Here is a 24,515-nt window from a genome sequence, read left to right on the forward strand (position 1 = left end):
CCAGGCGTGTGTAACTCGTCACTCGAGGCCTCGTTTTATTACAAGCCAAAGCGACCTGCAGTCCTGGCTGCCAGGAGGCTGTGCCGAGGCGGGTTCCAAGGCAGTGTCCACCCTCAGGGAGACAGCGCTGTCATCAGGTGCCTGGGACTGCCCCGTCACCCGGGAAGCAGGGGGCGGGCAGCTGGACGGACACACGCTCTACTACCTTTGCCCTGGACCGGGTATAAAGGCTGAGGGGGGTATTGTGTCGCTTGAGTTTAAACTACTTTAGGGTTTAGGGATTTGATTCCTAGTCTCTCCCCCAAACATTGCAGGAACCAACACAATCTCTTTCTTCGGGAGGTGGGCAGTCCTGGCTGGGTCACGTGATGCCCACTGAGGTGACTCCCGTGGGCACGGAGAATGCTGAGGGACCTTCTAGCAGATGTTTCCAGGAGGCCCCCAGGCTCTCTGTTCTGGAGTGCTGCCTCCCCCGACCCCCGAAGGACCTCACCCTCTAAGGGGAGCATGCCCCGAGTCTATCTGCAAAGCCCCCGTAGTTTAGAACCCTCAGGCGGGCCTGAGCCCCACACAGGCGGGACACTCACCTATCATCTGGGCGATGGTCTTCTCGTACTCGGCCACTATTTTCCTGTAACACAAGTGAGAATGTGTTGGAACCAGGACAACAAAATGGTTTTTAATTTCACACGAGGCCCACGTGCTGGACATCATCATCCTGACCAACGTACAGGGGACAGGTCTCATTTGTCACAGTCGGCTCCCTCTTCCACATCGGATAGGTTCATTTTCCTAGTGTATCACTCTGGACGCCGCTCCCTGGTGCAAACGCTCGATGTCACCCCATTGCCCCCTGATAAGAAACAGGAGGCCAAACCGTAAGCCGGACAAACAAGGCCTCTGCCACCTGGGCCCGCTATCCCTCAGCCATCTCACGAGCACAGTGGTTCAGTGAAAACAAATGATTTCCTGTTTGCTCGGGGCTTTCTCATCGCCAGACCCCTGCCCGTGCCGTTCACGTCCCCTCTCTATTTCCAACTCCCACAGTCTATCTGATTCTCAAGGTCCAACTCAGATGTTATGTCCTCCAGGAAGCCTTCCCTGATTTCTCCTTAGAACTCTTTAACATTTTACCTGAATCTTCTTCTAAAACAACTCACTCATCTGGCATTAGAGTATATGACTGGAAGTTTCTCAAGGCCCAGGGCCACTCCTCAGTCACCTGTGTTTGATGGGGTCAGGGCTGGGGAAGCGGGTTCGAAAGAATAGCACGTCTTGGGTAGCCTTGATAAACTGTAGCTGAACAAAAGTACTAAGGTCCCCTGCTTGTGAGAATGCCTCACTGCTGCCGCCAGGTGGAAGAAAAAGCCTCCCCCTCACCCTAACCCCAAGTCAATCTTTTGGAAAGAACCTTTTGAAGAAGACTTGGATAATGGAGGTTTCACCTACATTATCCAATAACCATTATCCAATAACTGTTCTCTGCAAGAGGACCAAAAGCTGCTCACCACCAACACACCCAGTGCCCTGAGTTACAGGTGACCTTGCCTCTCTTGGCTGCGTGACTTGGACTATGTCAGTCTTGAACGCCGGGGGCTCAGCTTACTCCCCAGTACGGTGAGGATGACTCTAGACCCTGACTTTCAGGGCTGTGGGGGAAGTTAAATGAGGTTAAAAGGGATAATAAAAGCAGAGTGCATCCTGCAAGGTCTAAAGGCCTCATAGCTGCTGGGCATCTGTGCCTGGCTTCTCGACAGTGGCCCCAGGTCAGTGCCTCACCCCAAAGCGGACCCATAGTAAGAAAGGTAACCATGCATGAGCCCACTGGGTTCTTTCTTAATCTAACACAGAACTTATTCAGGTTTTCTGCGATTAAACAACACCTCCCAGTAACCCAGAACCAGAAATCGGAGATGGATCTTCATGGCTGCCCCATCCGAACCCATCACCACTGAGGACAGAGGCTGGACCACAGCAGGTGAGGGACGTGTCCTCTCAGCAGTGCGGGGAGGCCAGAAGCCTCAAGCTGCTTCAGGTGAGCTGTATTTTCATCTCATCCTCAGGATGACCCCAAGAGGCGGTGCCCTCACTGTCCCCAGAATTGCTGACGAAATATCGCGGCACAGGGTCATTCAGGAACCTTCCCAGGACCCCAGGACCACTAAGTGGCAGGGCTAGGCTTTGAGTCCGGACACTGGACTCAGGAGCCTTGTTCATAGCCCTTACGCTCTGCCACCTCTGGGCACTGAAGTTTACTCCTCTTTTACAGATGACAAAAGTCAAGCACGGAGTTAAGTGACAGGCCCAGACGCAGCTGGGAAGCAGAGCTTGATTCTTACCCAGTCTGGCTCCAGAGCGTGACAGGGCTGACATCTGGGCCATCGGTATACCAGTACAGCCCTTGACACTTGAATCCCCACCATACCAGTGAGTAAAGAGCACCCCCTGGAGCCTTCATTTTCAGTGCAGGGAACAACTAAAGCCACCCTGTTCCTTCTCCCATCCCTTCATTTAAATAGAGAGATGGATGATAGATCGATCGATCGATCGATCGATCTAAAAATGCAATGGCAGGACCTCAGTGTGAATGTGAAATATGGCACTACGATAATCCTCCAGCAGAGATCCCAAAACGCATCCAGCAGGAAGAAGGAACAGGAGAATTTTCAGGAAATACTATTTGACTTAGAAAACAGGAGCCATGATTACCTAAACTGTCTGCTTCCTATTTAAAATGACAGTCAGGAATGCATTTGATTTTGGTAATAAACTAGCACCTGTCATTGCAATTAAGTGCACTATAGACGTATGAATTCTTCAACCATTAAAACAAAAAAAATCATCCATTCCTTTACTCCCAAACTTTGAGACTTAAAAACGAAGCCTATTATGGATATTCAATACAGTGCCAGATCTTCTGCCTTGTTAAAATGATGGTGCTCTAAACCACAGCTTCTCTCACAACTGGAAAACCCGAGTCAATCCAGCTCGTGCTGCTGAAAGGCAGGGGTGTGAAAACCTGAACTGTGTCCCTCCCCTCTCTCCTCAGCGGGTCTCAGACCTGGCAGCAGCCAGAACCCAGACAGCGCTTACTAAGCCAGGATGGTCAGGGCACAGGCGTGGGCAGAAGTGGCTTTAGAAACGCCACCGGCAATATGACTTTAAAAACCACATCCCAAGGGTAAGTTCTAGGCCCAAAGATGGTTTCTTAGTTTCTAAGAATATGATAAAAGGAAAAAGGAAATATGGGGACAAAGGGACAGCAGAAGTGAGAACAAGGGAGCCAGGCCGCTGGGTGCGGTAGGGAGAGTGTGGGTTTGGGAGTCAGAAATTCACGTTCTTCTAAGCAGAAGCTCCAGGACCGTGGGCAAGTCACCTAACCTCTCTGAACCTGCTGCTGCCACACAGAGCTGACAGTCCCTTCCAGAGGTCCAGGGAGGAGGGGAGGGGACAAACAGAGACTGTGTGTCTCAGGCCAAAAGCACAGCACCTGGCATGCGGCAGGCACGTGATACACGGTAGTCATCATACCTCTGCTACAAATGGAGCAAATGAAAATAAATACTTCAAGCGAAATTCAGGAGACTCGATGTTTATCCACTGAGATTGGAGAAATTAATTATGTTATAACCATAGGAGGACTCTTGAGCAATAAATAATGAGGCAGAGAAAATATATTAAAAACCTGTCCATGCTAAGTTAAAAAAGAGTTTAGGACGATGGATATTTCCACTTCCCATTTCTGAAGATAGAAGGAGGGTATAGATTCACACATTTGCCCTCAGAAATCGAAAATTCTTGGAAGGATTCATGAGAAACAGTGCGCAGTGGCCATCTGAGGGATACGGACCCGAACTGAAGGCTGAGGAGAAAGGAGATTCGACTTTCACTGTACATTTATTTATCGTGTTATTTAACTCACACGCATATTTAATCACAGTAATAGATTAAAAACGCTTGTGAAAATATGAACCTTGGTGATAAAGCATAGATCACTGTCACAAAAGGCACTGAGCACGGCCGCACCGGCTCCAGCTGCTACAAACCACAGGTGCCAGAAGCCCCAGCTCCACAACTGACCTCATTTCCATCACTTCCCGCCGGCTTTCTTCGTATTTATCTTTCCACTCGGAGACCTCTCTCTCCTTGGTTATAATCTAGTGTCAGGGAGAAGAAGAGAAAGGTTAGCCCCCAACGAGTGAATTCAGATCTGAGCAATTCAGAGACCGAGTGAATTCAGATCTGAGCAATTCAGAGACCAAGTGAATTCAGATCTGAGCAATTCAGAGACCGAGTGAATTCGGATCTGAGCAATTCAGAGACCGAGTGAATTCAGATCTGAGCAATTCAGAGACCAAGACGATACTGAATCAACGTGGAATTAAAACTTTCTCCACCAAACAATAACTGCATTCAGAGCACTGCCCCGGGCATGCCACAGAAGCCAGCCAGATATCAGACCTTTGCGATGCCCACAGGGCAACGACTCAGAGGTGTGTACTTTTTGTTATAAATAAGGCCATAAAGGCTCAGGCGACACTGTGCCTAGGAAGATCAAAACACACAGTCTGCTACCCGTCTCTGCCTGCAGCGGTCAGAGGAGACCGTCTGAGTCTGAAGACGGGTGTGGTGTTATCTATTTATTCCCATGTGGCAGAAGCCGCAGCTGGCCTTCCCCGGGCACACGCCCGCCACGGTACCTCTGCCCGGGCGATCTGGAGCGTGGAGTCCAGGTCGGGCTGCTGGAGCAGAAGGCCTGTGGGTTTCTCCACTTCCGCCGTCCCGATGCGGGAGTACAAAGCTGTTTTGGAGATGGAGACATCTGCTGGGTGAGCAGCTTCTCTCTGTGGAAGGGTTAATTAAAAAAAAAAAAGTTACCATCAATGGTACAACAAAGAGGATTGTATTCGTCCTCGCATGAATGGGTCGGTTGTATGGTTTTGAAACAGAGAACATCCAAAGCATGAGAAAATGCTAAGACTCAAGAATGGGAGAATGGCGGATACGATCTATGGAAATCGATCATTTAGCACCTGTACAGGCAGACAAAGGGGCTAATGGCAGAGGGCTCCCCAACCCCCGGCCCTCGGAGTCGAGCGTGTCTGGTGCCTGCTTATCACGGCCATTTATCAGACACTGAGGCGTGTAGGCACAGCACGGAAGAACCAAGGTCATTCTAAAGCAGGCTCCACTTCCAAAATAAAAACCTGACGTGGACGATGTTGACCCCTAGTCTACATTTGCTTCGTTTTGAATAATGGCAGATCTGATCTTTTTCTAAGACTGTCCGCATTTCAATTCGGGGGGCATTTGTTCTGCTCCATTTGATAGGGTATGAGTCACAAAGCTTAAGGCTTACCATAGCTGTCAACCAGTGTCCCCAACGGCAAGCTAGTTTCTAGATGCCTAAGGTATGAGTTATGCTGGAGTTGTCACCTTCAGTCTGTTGTGTCGATGGAAAAACTGAAAACTGGATCGATGACAATATCTACATTTGCTGATAAGACCCTCAAGTGGTACGATTCCCCATCCCCCGCAACGGACACTGGTTTGAGTGTAGACCACCGTCGCCAGCCTCTTGGGAAGGGAGGAGAAGTCTGTGGCTCCTCTCCCTCCCTCTGTACAAAACGCTCAGCCATTTCCAACGCACTTGGAATGCGGTGTTAGAAGCATCGTCAACCAGCGCAGCCAGGGGTGTCAGTCTGTCTCTACTGCAAAAGAATCGCCAAACCAATCACACTCTCAGTCCTATTCATCAACCTCCTGGCGCTGTCGTGGTTGCCACGGCCAACCTGCACCCTGGTTACCAGGGCCCAACTGGCCGAGATATGATGGTGGCCTGCTTCTTGCTTGGGAAAATTTATCAGAAGAAACTGAGCAGTGAACAGATCACCGTGGTGTGGTAGAAAGATCTGCGCCAAGAATGGTGAGGACTCATCGTGGCAATGGCAGCACATATGAGTAAAGAACCAACAGTGACCGAGAGGCGGGTGTGCCTGAAGGTAGTTGAGCGGGACTTCTCTCTCCAGTCACGGAACAGGCATGCTCCCTCGACCACAGTGTCGAGGAAAATGAACTTGAGACAGCTTAGAAAACTCAGGTGCAAGTTTAATGGATAGGACTGGAGGTTCCCGAGTTAGGACCAGTTAGTGGTACACATGCAGGATGAGCTGAATGGTGTAGGTTGTCCTAGAAGTGAGCGTCTGTTGCTTGGGTTTCACTGTCCCCTGCCTGGCTTTGCGTATTTGGGCTATCTGTGACATGGGGCCCGAATGACAAGCACCGGTCAGAGAGGGGAGTAACCAGACCCTAGGGACGTGCTCACGTGCCAAACAGTATGCAATGACCTTTTCAGGTCCTAAAGAAGCCTCTGTTCCAGGACATGTGACCAGAACACAAGTTGACAGCCCTTAGGAGCGAGCAGACCGACCTGTCAGAAGAAAGATGCCACCGACCGCAGGAGAAAGCTTCTCCCATGAACGGGACAATCTCTGCAGTTTGCAATGTTTTCAAGGTCATAACTGTCATATGGGAAACTTCTCAGGGAGTAAATGGAAAACTATTCTCAGACATTGACTCGATATCTATATTTATGGATAAAGTTCATAAACACAAAATTCTAAAGAGGATTTAAAAAGAAAACGGTTCCTATCACTTTTTAAGTAAAATAATCTGCTCTTTGAAAATAAACTAGAATAGAATTTCAAAATGGAAAGAACAGGAGAGACTATCTAACTCGTCCTAGTCCTTCTGACGATGAAAACAAATGAGGATCTGAGTGATTTGGCAAAGATTTTCCAGGCTGAGATTCAATTCGGACCCCAAATAAACTGGCTCTCTGAAATGCAAGAGAAAATGAGTTAAAACTAACTTTATCATACTGGGCAGGAGGAATTAATGATCTTTAAGCTGCGCAAAGTCCTTTGTAAAACAGGGAAGGGAATGAAAAATGAATAAAATAATGAGCTTTCTAAGTAAACGCACAGGGTTAGTTACTACCATGTACAGTGATTCGATATCACGGTTCAGCTTGGCCACCTGCTGTTTTCAATAAAGGAGCAGCTGACTTCGGAATGCCACTGGAATGACTGCCCGAGGATCTGCATGGTAGTACAACTCACTGAACACGCCTGGGTGTTCTCTGACAGCCCGGACTTGCTTTTATCTGAAATTAATAGGTTTGTCTCTCGCTGCTATTTTAAGATCAGATTTAGATTAAGCTTTGTTTCTGTCACATAATCCTCCACTTGCTACTTTAGAGGAGCCAAAAGCCACTAGAATCACGAATTAAAACATGAAATGGCCAGGACTCAGAGAGCAGGGGGCCTTTGGGACCAGTTTCTAACCCCTCAACCCATAGCCTCAAATCTTGGCCCCTGAGAGGACCCCTGGGGACTGTCACCCCAGGTCAGATCGACAGACCTCACGCCTGGGTCCTTCTGGCCTTGCAGCCCAGGGCTGGAGGCCCTGTCACTCCCCCGGGCCGACAGTCCTCCTTGCGGCCAAGTCCATGGTGCCAACCCTTAGAGAAAGCTGCCGCTTCTAGGATCGAGGCAGGACCCCTGTCCCCAGGAGCCGGGCCAGGAAGAGCAGTCCGAGAGGAAGGCACGAGAGTGGGGACTGGAGTCGAGGTCAGGTGCGGAGACCACAGCAAGCTGAGCCAAGGTCACGAAGGGAGGACAACGGCTGGGCCCCTGGGGGGTATCTGGGCCACATGGCACCAGGGCTGGGCAAGAGAGCGGCCTCAGGCCAGTGCCGCCCCATCCGAACTTGACAACAGGCAGTTCTCAAGTTCAGGACAGAATGAGGAAGGCATCCCGCAGGAGGTGCCTCCAGCCTCCGACTGGCCGCTCCTTCCCACCCAGTCACGACACGGCCTCAGTCCTCAACACAGGCTGCAGGCAATGACCACACGGTCTCAGAACTGGCAAGTCAACCGAGACCCACGTGCCAGCCCTCCGTCGCCGCCCTGCAGACTGTCCTTGTGGCTTTGAAGCATCGTATTGTTCAGCATCGTGTTGTTCAATGTTGGGGACAGGTGGTGGTTTCTGGACATGGTGCGAGACAAGGAGCCTATGATGTGGGCCGCTGACCAAGAGGACAGGCCGCCCAGACCTAACTCCTTCTCCCGTAAGGCCAGGGCACCCGCCCTGATGGGCCGGGCCTCCGGGGGATTGGCACCGGGGACTAACACCCCTTCCCTCGCAGTGGTGCCTGTTTCTAGGACTCCCCCCGCCCCGCCCTCGAGCTTGCCACTTAAATGTGCCTGTTCCCAAGTCACCCCGACAGCTCCTTCGCCCTTTATACTGGGTCCCTGTCACCCAAAGTGGGATGCGTTAGGCATCACAACCAGCATCTGTCACATCCACACATTAAATCGACCCCCGTGCACACCGCACCCCTAGGCAAGCCGTACGTATGGGACATTCAGGTCCTGCCTCTCCTGGTTCGGGGTTAAATTCAGGGCTGGCGCCCCGCACAGCCGGTGGTCCTGCTGGGACTCACCCCAGGAGGACACGACCCGATGTGGTCCGGCCAGGAGCGTGTGGGTGGGAAGCAGTAAGGAGCTACAGCCGGACACCCCAGACCCGAAGGCCCTTCCTCATCGGTCATGTTTTCTGACCGAGGCAGAGGGGACCCCGCTGCCACCCCACAAAGGCTGGGCTGGGCTGGCTCTCGGTCTGAAGGGAAACGCAGGCCGAGGGCCACCAGGAGTCACCCCAGCACATTCCATGTTGCTTTTCCTCCCCTTGGGAAGATTTTGTTTTTATTCCAAGTGGTTGCACTTTTGTGTTAGTGACAGTTCAAGCCCATACTGCCAAAATGACTGGGCTATGTCACCTGCGGCCGAAATATACAGGCAGAGAAAAGAGCAAATTGGAGACTCGGCTGCTATTTTCTTTCTATGTGTCAGTGGTTCCCAGGGGGGTCAGTGCGTCTATGCGAACAATGGTCAGCTACTTCCCTGGGCCAAGGTCACCAGACAAAAGACGTCTTACAAAAGCGGTACAGATCACTGTGGCAGGGAAAACCAGTCCTTACACTCCAAGGCCGCCCACCCCACGAAATGCTTCTCTAGCCTGCTCCTCCGAAATGCACGAGGACGTGGCTGGGCTGTCCCTCCCACCCACACTCAGTAGATTCGTGGGACAATATTTTCTAGATCAAAATCAGGACACAAGGTCTGAGAACAGTCTGTAACTGACAGGAAGTCAGCCACTGGCCGATATTTGTCAATCGCCATCTCTGACGCGCTTGGCGGGGGCAGGCAGGGCGGCGGGGCACCCTAGAACCCTTCATACTCAGTCTGAACTGCTTATCGGGCATATGCTCAATTCTGCCTCGAATTTCTGGACAGGACGATACTGGATTTTTAGTGGCCAAACTTGAAGCAATTCATTCTGCCTTTAAGCTACAGCCTGAGAATATCAAGAAATAAATCTAACAGGGGCGGGGGTGGGCGGCAATCCTCACTGGTTAATGCTTTCTAAAGATCTCATTTTCGTGGAAATTTCACCCAAGTTTATGGGTTGGCAGCAAGAACAAGGACATCAGCAATCTAAATTTACACTCTTGCCCTTGCCCTGGGTCCCAGTATGCCTAGTCTGGACACCCAGGGTGACAATCTTCTTTCACTAGGTGGTGTCTCCGGGACCCCCTCCCCCCAGCTCTAGAGAAACCACATATGGGGGACCCCCAGGGCAGGAGCAGCAGACCAACTCTGCTGATCATGTACCAAGGCCAAGAGACAGGAGCCACCACCGGCCCCCCAGCCCAGAGAGCTGTCACTCATGACAGAAAGGCAAGGGGCTCCATTGGGAGGTTTGAAATCTAGCTCCCACCAAGCTGCGGAATCACCGTCTGGCTCCGTTTCCTCGTCTGTAACATGGGACCTGGCCCCGCTTACTGAGCAGGGATGCTGTGAGCGTCTGATCAGGTAACAGAAGCAAAGGTGAGGGTTGGCTAACCACATTTACTGCACGCCTGCCGTGGGCCTGGCACGGAGCTGCTTTCCACACGTCACGCGTATTGTTCTCAGCACCTGCAAACCTGCCATTGTCAATTTCGTCTCGCGGATGGAGAAACAGGCTCAGGCTGGCTCGCCAACCCGTTCGAGGCCATGGAGGACTCCCGCTCTGGTCTGACACACCAGGTTCGCTGGGCTGCCCACCTCGGGGTGGGCTGTGGAGGGGGGGAATGGCATGCCTCCTCAGAAACCCTGAGGCCCAAGGGGTGAGCTGAACCTCACAGGGCCACACACCGTTACACACGTCATCGGCAACTCATTCAAATTGTTAGGAAAAAAATATCCAAACTTGGAAGCCAGGCAAACACATTTTCTGCACGCCCTATCATCGGTATCACGCTCCCCTCCAGCTGCGGGGGTGTCCAGCTGCGGCCCTTTGCTGTAAAAAGGGTTTTACTGGAACACCGCTACACCCACTCACTAATGCACTGTCTGTGGCTGCTTTTGAGCTAAGGTGACAGAACTGAGTAGCTGTCACAGAGACCAGATGGCCCACAAACCTACAATATTTACTATCTGCCCTTTAAAGGATGGCTTTACAGTGACCCTTTGGCCCTGGCCTAAGGGTCACCTGACATCTCAGGAAGGTCTTGCTTTCACTTACTATTTATTCTGGATTAGAGTCCAGTCTTAGCACAGTTAGACATTAACTTGTAAAAACAGAAAAGTTGTAAATGATTACTGTTCAGTAGAAAGGCACATTGTAGAAAAACATACAACGCCTCAAAGGTGATGATTTGTTGGTCCTGCTTAACTAGTATTAACCGGCTTGACGGCTCACTCCGCAATCACAATCCAGCCTTCTTCACCCCACTGGCTGTGAGTCAGTTTCTCCTATGTCTTCCATTCAGCCAGCTGTGCTGTCCTGTCAGTTCACTTGTTACTGAGTTAAACAGGTCCCAGACCCAGACGTGTGCTCGGTGTGCATGTATGCGAGAGTTACGCTTTTAGCTTTTTGGAAGATTATACTGTGCCCCACCCCGACGATGCCCGATGGTTAGCAAAGAAGCTTCCGGACCACACAACATTCTGGAGAGGCGGAGCACAGCAGCAGCAAACCGGTACCTTGGTGTCCTGGCGGCTGCGGGAAGCCAGGGCAATGTGCCTGGCCAGCTCCAGGGCTTCTATCCGCATGATGGCAAACTCTAGCTCCTCCTGCCAGGGGGATGGGTGTGAGCAGCCGCAGGGGGATGCACCGAGACAGGACGTAAAACTTTCCACATCCGAGAGATGAATGGCCCCGTGAATGTGTCATGACAGATACTCAGAGAAAACACACGCTCTGGCTTTCTTTTCACAAGTGACACCTCAGCAGATCATGAAATCATTATTTAATTTCCTTTTTTCCCCCTCTCCTCCCCCAATAAAATTGCCCTTGGAATGTCTGTCAGGAAATAGTATGCCTTTGAATATGAAATGATCTTTAAAAATCAAAATTTTTACTGTACTGTTTCCTGTCTTCCCTTTTGTTTGCTCAATGTACAGCTCGCCAGCGATTTCCATGAGTGGACGGGCACCTCCCACCTCTCTAGGTTTGCTCTGAATGTCCCCGTCGAGAGGATATCAAATTAAGTTGTCAAATTTAAAGCACAGCGTAGGTAATTGTTTTGGTTCCAGATGCGAGGCCCGAGTCCAGATGTTATCTCAGTGGGAGTCTGAGAGCCTCGTATTCATAAGTAGCTTGGCTCGATGGTGATCTAATTAATATCCTCAGTTTCGTGAATAAATCACAGAAACTGCTTTTGGGGCTATCAAAACTTCTGAAAAATGACCGAGCCCCATTTCCAAATTGAAGTACAAATGGTCTGTTCCATATACGATCGCATACTTTATATCATTTTGGCGTCTTGGGTAAAGAACGCCACATATATCAGTCTTTGAGGGGGAAGTTATTTCATCTGGAACATTCTCAGCAATTCTTCATTAAATCCTGCCTCATTGCATTTGGGGTTCAGAGGTTCATTCTCTACTGAGGTTTCGACAAACTCCCCAAAGGTCACGCATGGGCTACAAACCTGAAGTTTCTGAGCAAACACTGGGGGGTTCTTTTCTGCTAAGTCGGGTTCCAGATAGTCAAGCGCACCACAGAGAGAGGCGGGGTGGGCCAGCCTGCTGAGGAGGGCGTCAGCAGCGGCAAAGGGACCCTCGGGAGCTGTCTGAAGGCCGGCGGAAGAGCACACGGAGGAAAAATAGAGGAGAACAGAGTGATATCGGCTCCAAGCAAGGACCACGCGTCTATCTGCTGGACATTGCTACCCTTAAGGCTAAAGAGGACCAATTAGGAGTCAACACTGTTCCTTTCCTTTGGACTGATTCCCACCTGCGGACAACGGGCATCTTGAGAGTGGGAGGCCCGACCCCCTCCCCGAAAGCAATCCTGGGTGCCCTCCCCACCCCCCACCACTCTCAGCCCCTCACCAGTTGATGGGAGGAAAGTTACCATTTGCTTATTTATTTCAAAATCTCAGGGGGTGGGAGACAAGCTAAGTGATGGGTTTTGCAAACATAAGTCATTGAAAAAATACCTCCAAGTGTAAATATCAAAGGAAGTTAGGTTTTGGTAAAGTCGTTTTCTAAATAATGGAAAGATGATTTCTAACAAAAAAGGGTCCCCTAATAGATCAGAAAGCTTCAAAATCAGAGCCAACTTCATAGAAGTGAAACCATGCACGAGTCTTTCAGAGTATCTATTTGAGACTGTTTGAGTCACATCTAGACTCTTTCTGCGCACTATTATTTTTCCAGTCTCCGACTGCCAGACACGCAGTAGGTGCCCAATATTCAATGCGTAAGATAAATGGTTAATATGAGACAAAAAAGAAACACACTAAATCAACAGTCTCAAGCCCCTCGGGGATTGGTAGGAGAGAGAAAAAGAAATAAAAACAAAATCCTAGAAGGATGGTCCACTTTAAACGTACAAGGGGTTGGAGATGGTGGGCGAGGCCTTCGGCCTGGGTCTATCTGCTCTGAGGTGAGAGGTGTCAGTCCTGGTCCATAAGCAGGAGGGATTTCTCATCACTAAGGCCCAGGAGAACCAACTGCTCCTCAAAAGGAGAGTGTCCCCTGCTCTGTCTTTCTCTGCCCTTGCGGATGGAGAAGCAAGGGACAGACTGATGATAGCTCCACTCATGGCTCCAAAGCAACTGTCTAGTCCTGAGAGGCTAAACGTGGAAAGAAACTAAATAACCTTGAAGGCAAATAAAGCACTTAGGTGAGAATTCCACAACCATGCTGGTGAGAATGGAGCCTTTCTCTCAACGTCACAGTGGGGGAGGGATCCTTCCTAGGCTGGCTTCTGTGGTCTGGGGCGTGGGGTGCCAGGTGGCTGTTGCTTTGAAGGCCTAGCTCCCTTGGTGAGGGGACCCAGCTGGCCAGGGGCCCTGGCCCCAGTGATCGTGGGCCCCTCTGATCCCACTTACAATTTCGATCGCATCTGAAGCGGCGCCCAAGGCCATGGCCTCCAGCTCCTTCTGGGAGGACTTCTCTGGCACCTGCAAGTGTGGCTCTTGGCTGGGGGCCAGCCCTCGTGCGACAGGGTGCTGGATCTTTGCTCCAGCATTCACAAGGGCTTCGGTCTCCTCAAAACTTGACCTGAGGAAGCAAAGGGCATCTTTAGTCTTCTCACTGGAAATCCCACTGGAATGGGCCCCGATGACCTGACTCATCCCAAAAGATCTTGGACTTGCAGGGCTGCATTCCTGGAGGGAAGTGGGGTAGGTCTTGGGTGGCCATGGGGCATGCAGGCTGGGCAGCCTGAGGGGGAGGGGTCAGCCCCGCCCCAGGGCCTGCTGGCAAGGGAGGGTCAGAAGCACAGATGCCACTGGCTGAGAGGCACGAGCTGTGGAGTTGAGCAAACTGCCCGTTGCTTGGTTGTGTGCCGTAGGGTTCTGTGTCTCAGTGGCCTTTTCTGCAATATGGAGACAACATACCTCTCTGTGAAGGTCAAGTGAGATGCTGCCTGCACGTGAAGCATCTAACACGGGGCCTATCACATGACCCCGCCACTGTTGTGATGACATCATTGTCATTCTTGCCACTCTAGGCAGGTTCTGGAGTGACTCTGCGACATCAGAGTAAGAGCTTTCACTCGCGCCCAGTGCAAGGGGCAGGGAGGAGAGGACGTGAAGGTCTCAGTCTCGGGGCGATGGCCCAGCCACACCCGGCCTGGCAGCACACAGCTCAGAACACGACTGACCTGACGAATGCTCATACTCACGTTGACACTAATGATCAACATTTACGGGCACTTCGTGTAGGGCAGGGAGGAGAGGACGTGAAGGTCCCAGTCTCAGGGCGATGGCCCAGCCACACCCGGCCCGCAGCACACAGCTCAGAACACGACTGACGAACGCTCATACTCACGTCGACACTAATGATCAACATTTACGGGCACTTCGTGTACGCCAGGCCCCGTGACAAGCACTTTTCTTAGAGTGTCTCAGTACAATCCTCCCGATGGCTTTGGAGGACAGGTACCCCATCCCCATCGCACAGCTGGGGGAGCCTGCAAGACTGAGGGCCTCGTTCTACCTTCGTACAGTCCCTACAGGACTAGCTTTATCATCATCCTGCAGCATGGGGGTTGGGGGTCAAGTGACTTGCATCGTTGTCCCAAAACCAGTACGGCTCAGGGGTGGGACGCAGGCTCTGACTGCTTTGGCACACTGCCTCCCCATGGGATAAATTAAAAAATGAAGCTGTGTGCTTTGGGGGCGATGGGGGTGGGGCTCACACATTGAGCTGTTAAAGGATTTCACCTGGGTCCTAAGGACTGTGAGTAACAAGCCCTCTGCGTTGACATCTGTGTGGATAGCAGAGGTAAAACAGAGCTGCCTGACATATGTAAATGAAGCAAAGTCAGGACCGCAGTGCCAAGGCGCTCAGGGGCTCGGGGACCTCTGGCCTGCTCTTCAAGCCCTCTCATCATCAAAGTCATACCCTGAACACGGCGTCGGGGACTCCGACGTCCGGGCGGGGAGCGACTTGACTGGGCTCTCCTGAGACGTGTCGAACATAAGGTACAAGGCCTGCTTCTTCGGGGTGTCGTCGTCCTGCTGCAGGGATCAGAGTCACACGTCAGCTCGGCTACGGCTGGCCTGAACGTGTTACACAGATGACAACCAGAGCACTTTCCAGAGGAACGAATCACTTAGCAGGGAAAAGCCTTCCTTTTTCTCGAGCCACCCGGAAGAGAGGAGCGGGCCGGGAGGGAGGCGGGCCGGATGACAGGGAGGAGCGGGCAGCGAGCGCGTGCAGCTGATGCAGCCGGAGTGAGAGGCGGAGGACCGCAAAGGCGCTGCGGGCCGCCCTCTCCGGGGGCGCGATCACGCCGCCCACGGAGGACAAAGAGGGGCGGGCGAGAGCTCAGTCCGGGCGTTGCCAACCATCAAGTGGCGGGGACAAGCATGATGACCCGGCACAACGAGCACCACCGTCGAGGCTGGCTGGCGAAGCAGCACCCGCAACGATGCAGAGAAAGGTAAATACGAGGCGACACGTGCGGGCCATTCGGTGTCACGGCAAGGCCTCCCGGCACCGCCACACCTCTGTGGGCGCGGCTGGACGACAGCGCAGCGTGGAGGTCGCGCTTGGAACCAAATGCCCCATGGCAGCAGATATGAAGCCAGGGAGACAGCTGACCATCATACCCACTTAAAATGCAATGGCGGGGCCTGGGGGAGGGGCGGGGTTGCTTCTTGCATGGCGAGAATCTTCAGTTACACAAAGCAATTAATTTGAAGACAACAGGAAAGAATACACTTTAAAAAGAAGCAAAGCACTGCCCGCCTTTAATTTTCTTTTCTTTTTTTTTTTTTTATGGTGTCTCTCCCACCTTTTAAAAGAAATCTCTGACTAGATCTTTCTCAGTCTAGGGAAGTGATTCTGCATAAAACCTAACTGTATTCTATCATTTCCTCCAGGAAAATGCCATCTGAAGTGGACTGAGTACCACCCTCACACGCCCCCAACCCCCGCTCACCCTCCCTGTGCACCCAGGACGCTGTGGGCACAGAGGGCCCGTGATTTGAGGTCTGATTTCCCAGGGACACTTTGTACATGGGAGGAGGCTTGTGCTGCGTTTCCGTGACAAAGGACAGGGTGGGAAAGCCAGTCCCCTGACTGGCGAAGGACAGAACTTACAGGTAAGGGGGGGCCGATTTTCTCCATATATTCAATTTCATAGGAGTTTCTGTAATCCAACTCTGCAAAAGAAACAAAAGGAGAGGTGTGTTAGTCCCAGAGAAAAACATGAGAAGGTCTGGTCTGGGCAGGGTGGGGCCCGGAATAAGACTTAGCTTTTTGAGAATGTCCACTGACTAGAAGTTTCCAACAGAATTGAAAGGGGAGGCTCAGCTCGACTACCTTCAGACAACTGGCACACCTCGTGCTGCAAAGAAGCTTCTGACAGAGTCCCAAGGCAATTAAGCGTAAAGACCAGGTTTAAACGGAGACAAATCTGAGCATTTTGCATCAAGTCTTCAAATCACACAGTGGATATGCTTTGGGTGTCACTTTTCTCTGCAAGTCTCACGTGCAATATGTGGAACCTTGTTGCGTCCCAGTGACATTTTGGAACTGGATGCTCAGTTGTCCCTCTCTGAGGATTTAACTGCAGTCACACCCTGAAGCAAGGGAAGAACAGATAATGGTTCCTCCCGTGCTGCTTGTAAGAGAAGCTTGGCAGGTCACCTGGAACAGTTCCCCAAATTCTGCCGGTGCCTTACAGGACTGGCCTCGATCGATTTTTCAGATGCAAAGACTAATAAAAGTCCAACTGGGTACAGAAAGGACCTATTTCAAACTGACTAAGACTTCAGGCTGCAAAGAAAACCCCAGATGCTCTCACTGGAGACCAGAAACCCACTGCCTGCCTCAGTGACCTGGGCAGTTCCATGTGGAAACTCAGCTCGGCCACTCGACTGAGCCCCCCGGCCAGCAGATGGTTCTGAGCACCTACGATGTGCCTCAAGCTGTGCTGGGCATGGTGGATGCGGTGAACAAGATCGAAAAAGGCTCTTTTCACAGAAGGCACAGTCTGCAGCTACCACGCTGGCTCTTTTCTTCTTAAAAAGAAACCAAGAGATGACATGTGACTGGCTCAGAAACCAGCTGGGCAAGAGTCGGTGGCGATCCGTAAAGCCTATTGCCTTATTTTTTTTTTTTAGATAAAAATAAATAGCAGCTCTGGTTTAAAGTGTTGTCTCTCTTTCTATGTATCGTTGAAGCCATCACTTAAAAAATGATTCTTTAATAGGAGCTTTAAAATAAGATATTCCACAGAAGACCCTCTCAAAACCTGCAAGTGTGGGTGGTCGCGGCTGAACAGACTCCAGCACTTCGAGACGTGGACAAGTTTTTAAGAGTCTCTGCATTGTCCTGGTGAGGCGAAATGTGTCCTTCGAGGCTCGCCCTGCTAGTGGCCGTGAACACGGTTTTGTGGATCAGTGGCCAGGAAGACTTCGTGCGTCCCGAAAGCCGATGCTCTGACTTGTGCGTCACTCGGGAAGAATAGAAACTCGAGCCAAACCACAGGCTGCTGGGCGGGAGCTTGGAGCCTGCGGCTGTAATGTGAACCAGTACTGGGGTCTGCTTGGCCAGACGCAGCAGCTCTCCTTTGTGAAGACTTCTGGCCCCCCTTGACTTAAACAGGAGAGGCAGGCGGGGGACAGTGAAGGACATGGTGATCTTAAGAGCCTGTTCCCGATTTATCGCTTTCCAGTCCAGGTGTAGGATCCCAGAACTATCATTTTATTGTCATATTAGCGACTATTTAAATTAAGATAATAGTGAATCAGCTGTCTCCTTCTCCAAGGCAGCATTATTATTGCCGAGGCATGATTACACCCTAAATTATTTAAAAGAACCCCCCAGCACAACCTGTGACAGCACAGAGCTCCCAGGATGCACTCCAGAAGCTCAGGCTCACCGCGGAGATGCCCCAGGATGCGTGGCCCTAGGGGAGGGTCTGGCTCTGGTTACCAGCTCGCTGCAATCAAGCATCCCGCCCAGAGCCTTAGCCATTTTCCTGGAAGCTGATCCGGGTGAGTTTTAGGTCACCGAGCTCACTTATCTGCCTTCTGTCTTACCTTCCCATTGCCCAGTGTCTCCCACGCCCCCCTTCAGAGGCAGCACAGGACAGAACGATAGTAGGGGGACAGTCCTCTCCATCTGTGCCCGTCACGGTTACAGGAGGCACAAGAACGTCGACCCCGGCGAGTGAGGGACCCGTGGAGGTGTCCCGGAACACGCTCTGACACTTCTCATCATTGATAACTCACAAAACAGCCTGGACCAGATGTGAAGGAAAGCAAATGCCTCTTCTTGTCATCAGGGTGACCCCTGGTATTTTGAAAAAATATTTTACTGAATATGATTTTCAAAATCTACTCCTCTGCTTTAAATGCCAGGCCTCAAAGGGTGGGCTCGGAGGGGGAGACATGTCCACTTTTAGCTCCGTTTTACCCCATGCCACACACAGCTGGCAGGCCAGGGAGGGTAATGCCCACTCTGCCAAGTGGCACAGTGTCTTCATATCTAAGAAGAGGCTGCTTGCTAAAGCCTGTGCCACTTCAAGCCGAGGAGACCCAGAGCTACTTTTAATGGGTCCCGTCATATCCAAACCTCTTCTGGTAACTATTTCAGACGGGGCCACACACGGCGAGAGGACTTGACTGCTGTTTTCAACCCGCTCTAACTGCCAGAGCTTCGCCGGGGGACTGGGGAGAGCCCTGGGCAGAGGCCAGAAGGGTGCCGTGGGGTCCAGATCATCACGGTCAGGATTGGGGAAGCCAGTTCACTGACTTCTTCCCACCTACAGACTTATCTATAAAGTGGAGCTCAACGTGCCTACCTTTTGCAAGATAAAGTGACAGGATGTAAGACCAAGCCCTGTAACAGGTTATATAAATGCAACAGGTTGGGACCAGGTATGTTACTGCTCATTACTAATATCTCCAGAAGTTTTAACCTAAGTGATTACGGGAGAAGAGGCCTCTGGAAGGGGACGAACATACCGCTTCCGACTCCCTTGCCGTCACTCTTCTAAACGTCTACAGTAGGATGACAACGGTGCCTGCCCCTGCCGGAGGTGGCAAGCAGGGGCGGATGTAGCTGTGTTTTCAGGGAGACGGAGACAGGGGAACTGGGTGACCATTGAAGGCTATCCTGGACCAGAGCGAGGAGGGGCTCGGAGCCTATGTCGCCCAGTGGTCCCTAATCTCTTCATCCCAAGAGACCACACGGATTAGGTTTTCTCCTACAGCACGTTTCAACAGACTGTGCTACAAACGGGCACTTACTAAGCAAGCACTCAAAGAAAAACGTGTATAACTGCCCATGTGAGTTTTTAATCAGTGGGACATCAGTGTCTCCACAGTGAGTTGATGTCATTACAACCCAAACGTGCAATTTTAATAAGCTGGGCATCTTTCTAAACCAGTTCCACTCAGGTTTTTCAAAATACTAGGAGAACCTGAAGGTCTTGTGGACGCAGGAAGGAACGTGTGATCAGTTCACCACCCTCGTCCTACTAATGACGAAAGGAAGCCGGGACCACGCTCCCACGAGGAGTGGGTGGGACAGTCGGGCAGACCCGGTTCTCTGTGGGTCAGGCCAGTAGAGACTCAGCAAGTCTTACCGGCTCGAGGCCTTCGCTTCCTCGCTCTTAAGCGGGGACGAGTAGAAATCCACTCTCCGGAGCTGGCAGAGCGAAACGAAATCACGCGTATGCAACAGTCAGCGGGCCTGAGAGTGGGTGCTCCACCGTGACAGCACCTGCCTCACCGCGTGAGTTGGGAGAATTCGGGTAATAGTGATTCCGTGTTCAAACGGTAACCAGTAATTCTTTCCTGTGATCTGTGACTTCAGCCTGAAAGTCCCAATCACAGCTGTGGCCCTGGCCAGTTTCTTCCTGGCGATCACATCAGCACACCCTCGGTGGGCGTCTGCTGATGTTGGACTTGACCTCATTAAGAGGAAGGACGATCTGAAGGGCTCTGCATCCGGTTTCTACATCCAGTGGCGGGAGGGAGCTGGGCGTGTTGGAGTGAACGCAGGATCAGTACCTCCCAAAAAGACCACACAGAGGATGGATTTCCAGTCTCCTGCCGCCTGTGATTATGGTCAGGGCTTCCCAAATCTTCACAGCCATTTTCTAAGGAGGTAGGTTTAACAGAGTTTTGTTCCAAACGTGTAGATTTACCTATTTGTTGAATTTTTGCAGAAGATAATTGTGAAATATCGCTGAGCTAGTGAGCTGTCTCAGTTCAAAGTTAGAGATGAAGAAACAGATGCTATCATTGAATGAGACGCCAACTAGCTTCGAAGATTCTATTAAAATCCTATTTTCTATTTTAAAAAAAATGCGCATATTTGGCTCCTGATGATACAACCAAATACGCACATGCCCCCAAAGCATACACCTTTTGATTCTTATCTACGATGCGAAGCCCAGGCTGGATTCCAAACGTTTCTCTGCCATTCAGAAGTTTCTTGTCAAGCTTTCAAGAGATGTGAACCAGCAGGAACCGCAGGGGCTACTGAAACGTCAGGTCCACTGCTGGTGCTCGAGCCCCCTGCAGCTCCTGGGATGTCGAACCCCTCCCCCCGCCGAATCTCCCTGACACAGGCGGTGCCTACTAGAAAGAGCAAACTGACTGTGTCGGCACCATGCTCTTCACCTGCCTGGCCTGGTATCTCCCTTCTCTTGTAAACCTGTCTCAGGAAGTTGTGGGGACACCAAGAAGGACTGGATGGAGGTCTCACCTTTAGGAATCACACGATCTAGTGAGGAAGCAAGAGACCCACATGCATCATCACTGTGGTGTTAAGGGACCTCAGAGCAGCCCAGACTAAGCACTGAGGGCAGGAAGATCAAAGGAGATGTCCAGGGAGAGGCTGGGAGCGGGCAGGACAAGCGTGGGAGACAGGGAAGGGGTGCATTCCAGCCTGGGGCCAGCGGCAGAGGCAGCTGAGAGTGGGTGCCCCCCGGGGAAAGTAGCGGGACTTGTGGCTCCGGTGTGTGTGCAGAGGAAAACCGGGAGTGGAGTGAGGCTGAGGCCAGGTCTCCGTTCTCTGGGGTCAGGATGAAGTGAGATGGTCACTGTTAAGCCTCCCAACCCCTGAGCCAGAGGGCCAACCAGACAGCCAACCAAAAGGCTCCAGTCTGCCAAAAATGCAATGCCCCAAAGTCCAAGGACACCTAATTTAGATCATCTTTTCATCTTTAAACTGGAGTGAGAACATAAGCATCCAAAATCCCCCAAAACGTGAACTGGATCTCACCGGTACCATTCAGAGACCTCGTGGGCACAAAGCAAACCACCGAGAGGTCCTGATTACAGAAGAGGCTCCAGAGGAAGCATCTGAGTGACAGTTAAAAAATCACCTGCACCCCCAGCGCACGCCCACCGCACCCAGACTGCCGCAGACCATGGTTCCGTGTACGCAGCACGGTAGAGATAAGGTCTGCACGTTTGATCGTCCTCATATAGACTGCTACTCAATTTTTAAAAATTTTTGGAAACCAACGTCTCGAAAGGGAAACTCAGACTCGCCACACGGTTCCCATCGGGCTGGAACAACAGCCCGATGCTGGCCCCAGGCCTCGTGCAGTGGCAGGGGACAGGGAGGGGAACGCAGGGGAGACCATCAAATCAGGGAAACGATTCACCCCTCGGATGAAAAGCTCTCGGGTGTGCCTCCATCTGCTTTCTTAACAAGAAAGGAAGCATGAGAGCCAATACACAAATTCAGAAAAATCAGTGTTAGTGGAATCATTTTTCTAAAAAATCTTGATTCACCTGGTCACACTGTGCGCTGACTTAAGGTATGTGAACTTTTTTGAGCTGCAGAAACAGGCAGAAAGCGCAATGTGAATACTGTAGGAGGATGGGAGATGTTAATGAGCCAAGCAGCCTGCCCGAGGGCCTACTCAGAAGGAGGACTCTGCCCTCCTGTTAGCCAGCCTGGGTGAACCTCTGGTTTGGGGCTGCAGAAGGTGGGGCCACGCCGTGGGGCCCACGAACAGTGGTGGCACCCGGCTGCCCCCGAGGAGGCTGACCCACACTGAGCATTTGCCTTGAATGATGCCCCCTGGAGCCGTGTATTTCAAGATCACCAAGGGACATGAGCCATACAGCTTAGAACGAGCAACGCTCGAGCAGGCTCGGGCCGGGAATTAGAGGGTGCAGTGCTGGCTCTTAGCAGGTGTCAAGGGGGCACGGTGCAGCCGCCTTCAGGCCTCAGGCTATTTTCAAATACAGCCTTAGCGCATGGCTCACTGAGAGACGGCAGCCGATGGCACCATTACCTGGCTTAGAAGTTCCTTTCCTGGCCTTTTGCTCGCTAGGGGCAGTAGTCTCCAAGGCAGGGTGGGGGTCTGGCTGGCCACCGAGTCGCTTACCCTCTGTGGGTGAACTGAATTTGGTCTCATTTACAAAGGTGGACAGGTCGGAGGGCTGCGGGTAGTCCTGCTTGTCGGACTCCAGGTCCACTGTCATGCACGTCCACTTCTGGTTGGTGACCGCCAGCTTCTCCTCATCGGTGGCGTGGACCACGGCAGAGATCACCGGCGGCGTCTCTGGCGTAGCCGCCGGAGTGGGGTCCTGTAAGGAAAAGGGGAGCAGTCTCTCTTCTCATCTAGTCTCTGCGTCCGAAATTCCGCCCACCCGTGAGTCTGGGGCCCACGCATGAGAACGGGTCCCTGTCAAAAACCCCCACACGTCCTCACACTGCTCAAAACGGTCCTGAGGAAACACAAATTACCTCCTCTACAAATTTCCTTTTTCTGATAGCTTGTTTCAGGGCTGTGACAATGGGTTTAAAAAAATGGCAATTTTGTGTCTCGGTTATTTGAGATGTTTCTGCTTATTCATTTTGAGAAAAAGAAGGAAACTTTTACTACCGGCACTTTTATTTCTGCAAATACTGTTATGTCTATACAGTGCCCCTCAAACCCCCAACATCACTTGACAATCCCCACGCCTGTCGGATACAGAAGAAGGGGGTTGTATCTCCGCCTCCAGAGGGCGTGCTGCTAAGCAGGGCGGGGTAGGCACGCGGAAACATCAGGGCGGAGCAGAACTGGGACCCAACACCACTCTCCTGGGGCCGGGTACCCCTTTCTGCAGCCCCCTCCCTGACCAGGGTTGGCTGACTGGGGCTTCACTAGCTCAGACAGTGGATGGAAGGTTTGTTTGTTTGATGACCCTGAATGGCCGGACATACACGCCAAAGGGTAACCTCCCCGGTCTGTTAACAGGGCAGCAGAAATGGTTTACGGTTGGTAGCAAAACTGGCATGAGGAAGACGAGGACTCCTGTGAAGGAAGAAGAGTCCAAGCCCCACTTCCTCGGGGATGGGCAGCCTGTATCTCCCCACTTTGATTTGGGTTACACAACCCAGAGCTCTTGACACATGTTCCGTTTTTTTCTGACTACGTATTCATTTATCTCAACCGACTTCCTCAACTTCACATCCACATGTGTTCTCGGCAAGCGGACTGGTCAGAAGGGACTGGCACGATTCCCACGGATTCCTCCAGAAATGTCCAACTGACATTTTTCCTGAACACCTTCCTATTCTCGGGACACATGCTGATCTCCTCCAAAACACAGGGATCAAAACGGTGTCTTACAAACACCGAGGGACGGTCCTCCACGTGGGAGGCAAGAGGAGGGAGGGTGTTGGGGATGCGCCCGCGGCGAGCAGAAAGGAACATGCTCTGCGGACTAGTGGGGAACAAAAGCACATTAGCCTTAACTCCCAGGTGAGGAATAAAATCATAAATATCGAGGGAACAGTATACCTGAGAAGGTGGATCAGAGAGAGGAGACCGTTTTGGCGACTTTTTCACCCTAAATGTGTCACTGGAAACAAAATGGAAAATGTAAACACAACAAACAGAGGTAGCGAACACCGCAGAGCATGCAGAGCAGACCGAAGCCACCGCCTCTGCTGAGTATCTGCCCGGGCCGCACCACCCCCTCAACCCCACGCCAACACCAAGCAGACGGCCAGGCCCGCAAGTCATCCTGACTCTTAACAAGTATCATCGTTGCCCCCAAGGGAAAGAATCATCAAGCTGGAAATCTTCAAAGAGAAGCCATTTTGGAGAGCTGACCCAGAAAACGAAGCTAAATTTAACCAGATGTTCTTATTTTACTTATTTTAAAAAGTAAATTTGGGGTGAGCAGATTCATGTATACCCTGAGTCCAGTCGAGGAGTGTCTGACCCGATCGAGGTGGAGGGAGGGGACCTAGGTGCATGACACCCATAAACAGGATCCGATTTACAGACAGGCAAGCTGACACCTGGTTTCATAAATGGCTCCTGAAGCTACGCAGAGAAAGGAGGAAAGTTCTGGGTCTTCGGAGAGAGTTGGCCGACTCCTTAGCTGACACCTGGTTTCATAAATGGCGCCTGGAGCTACGCAGAGAAAAGGAGGGAGGTTCTGGGTCTTCGGAGAGAGTTGGCCGACTCCTT

At 51.6% G+C, this 24,515-nt stretch overlaps 1 protein-coding gene across 7 annotated transcripts in view; it reads right to left on the minus strand.

The window, feature by feature from the left end:
* The window catches only part of TACC2 (transforming acidic coiled-coil containing protein 2), a 172,206-nt gene that overhangs the window by 10,159 nt on the left and 137,532 nt on the right, over positions 1–24,515 (minus strand). For 3 of the 7 annotated variants that reach the window (XM_025047958.1, XM_025047956.1, XM_025047961.1), the window contains 9 exons: positions 23,838–23,898; positions 22,434–22,635; positions 16,172–16,233; positions 14,969–15,084; positions 13,450–13,621; positions 12,043–12,183; positions 4,701–4,844; positions 4,081–4,157; positions 588–631 (listed from right to left, as the gene is read on the minus strand). In XM_025047958.1, the coding sequence (XP_024903726.1) occupies positions 588–631; positions 4,081–4,157; positions 4,701–4,844; positions 12,043–12,183; positions 13,450–13,621; positions 14,969–15,084; positions 16,172–16,233; positions 22,434–22,635; positions 23,838–23,898 (1,019 nt within the window). Of the gene's footprint in view, positions 1–587; positions 632–4,080; positions 4,158–4,700; positions 4,845–11,092; positions 11,183–12,042; positions 12,184–13,449; positions 13,622–14,968; positions 15,085–16,171; positions 16,234–22,433; positions 22,636–23,837; positions 23,899–24,515 lie in introns of all 7 variants that reach the window. The other 4 variants (XM_025047960.1, XM_025047959.1, XM_025047962.1 and 1 more) reach the window with 3 other exon arrangements.

The sequence above is a fragment of the Pteropus alecto genome, unplaced genomic scaffold, assembly GCF_000325575.1.
Source record: "Pteropus alecto unplaced genomic scaffold, ASM32557v1 scaffold205, whole genome shotgun sequence".
NCBI lineage: Eukaryota > Metazoa > Chordata > Mammalia > Chiroptera > Pteropodidae > Pteropus > Pteropus alecto.